General features: G+C 46.8%; 1 gene segment (V, D, J or C); it reads left to right on the forward strand.

The window, feature by feature from the left end:
• The first annotated feature begins 204 nt into the window (after nucleotides 1–204).
• On the forward strand, nucleotides 205–663 carry LOC102855753. The segment is given in 2 exon segments: nucleotides 205–256; nucleotides 331–663. Coding segments are annotated over 2 exon segments (385 nt in total).
• The last annotated feature ends 923 nt before the right edge of the window (nucleotides 664–1,586 follow it).

Below are 1,586 nucleotides of genomic sequence, written 5' to 3' on the forward strand. Positions count from 1 at the left end.
TGGAGAGAGAATCACTAAGGCCATGCTTGGAAGTTGCACAAACCAACATACCAAGCCCCAAGAAGGACAGGGTGGTGACTGTCTTCTGGCTCAGCCACTTATATCCCCTTACTTGACGTTCACATGCAAATCTTCCTGGGTGCTCACAGAGAAATCTCCGCACCGACGTTGCTCTCTGTAGTGGTCTTCATCATCCAGACAACCATGCAGAGCCTCTGGTTCTTCCTCTGCCTGCTGGTGGCTCCCCTGGATGAGTGTCTCAGGGACTCCAGGATTTACTGGATTGACTGAGGGGTGGAAAAGACTCACCTAGACTCTTTTTTCCTCCAGGTGTCCTGTCTGATCTGACCCTGCAGGAATCAGGTCCAGGGCTGGTGAGGCCTTCAGAGACATTGTCCCTCACATGCACTGTCTCTGGATATTCCATCGCAAGTGGTTACTGCTGGCACTGGATCCGCCAGCTCCCAGGAAAAAGACTCCCTCCAGTGGTTGTCAACGATATGCTCTGGTGGAAACACATATTATGATCCCTCCCTGAAGAGTCGACTTACCACCACCAGAGACACATCCTCAAATAAGTTCTTCCTGCAACTGAGATCTGTCACCAGCGAGGACACGTCTATGTATTTCTGTGCAAAAGACACAGTGAGAGGAAGTCAGTGAGGGAGCCTGCATTAACCTCCAGGCAGTAAGGGGCTGGTCTGCTGGTGGCCCCAGGATCACCAAAGAGAGGAGATCCTACCCTCCCCCTCCCTTAGCCTATATTTCTAGACAATTTGTTATTGCTGAATTTTCTTTTATCAGAATTTCATTTAGAAGTCAGTCATTCTTAGTATTCATTTAGGTTTTGGGATTTTGGTTTACATTATGTAGAAAGAGATTGTCCCATACACATTTTATTTCACCTTGCTGTTGTCATTGCTACGTTTCAGGTCTGAATATCTCTAGTTCATGTGGGTAGCACTTCAATTCTGGAATTGTTGTTGTTGTTGTTATGTGCTGTCGAGTCGTTTGCGACTCATAGCGACCCTATGTACAACAGCCTTAAACCCTGCGCTATCCTGTGCCAATCGCATTGCCTCTGACACACTCATCCCATTTACCCCAGTCACTAAATAAATCCACCTCATAGAGGGTCTTCCCCTCCTGTGCTGTCCCTTTACCCTACCAAGCATGATGTCCTTCTCCAAGGACCTGTCTCTCCTTGCAACATGTCCAAAGTATGTCAGACGAAGCCCCAGAATCCTTGCCTCCAAGGAGTAACCTGGGCTAGGGGCAGGGACTACACTGTAACTAATGGTCAGCTCCAAAATGAGGGCTTTATTTTTCACTATTCCACAAATTGTTGTCTGTCAGATACTCCTCTAAGTCTAAACATTCAGATTAAGATAGACTAGGAAGAAGGATTGGCTATCCACTTCTGAAATGGCAGGTCTCTGAAAACCCTATGTACAACACAACACACGAAGACAAACAGAAACGGCAACCTAGGTAGAACTGTCAAGCATGGAAATGCAAAGGAAGAGGAACAGCTGTAAGCAGACAGTAGTAATTGGAACATGGAATGTGAGAACCATGAATGTAGG

This window comes from Elephantulus edwardii, unplaced genomic scaffold (genome assembly GCF_000299155.1).
Source record: "Elephantulus edwardii isolate Elephantulus edwardi_28Jun2011 unplaced genomic scaffold, EleEdw1.0 scaffold00325, whole genome shotgun sequence".
Taxonomy (NCBI): Eukaryota; Metazoa; Chordata; class Mammalia; order Macroscelidea; family Macroscelididae; genus Elephantulus; species Elephantulus edwardii.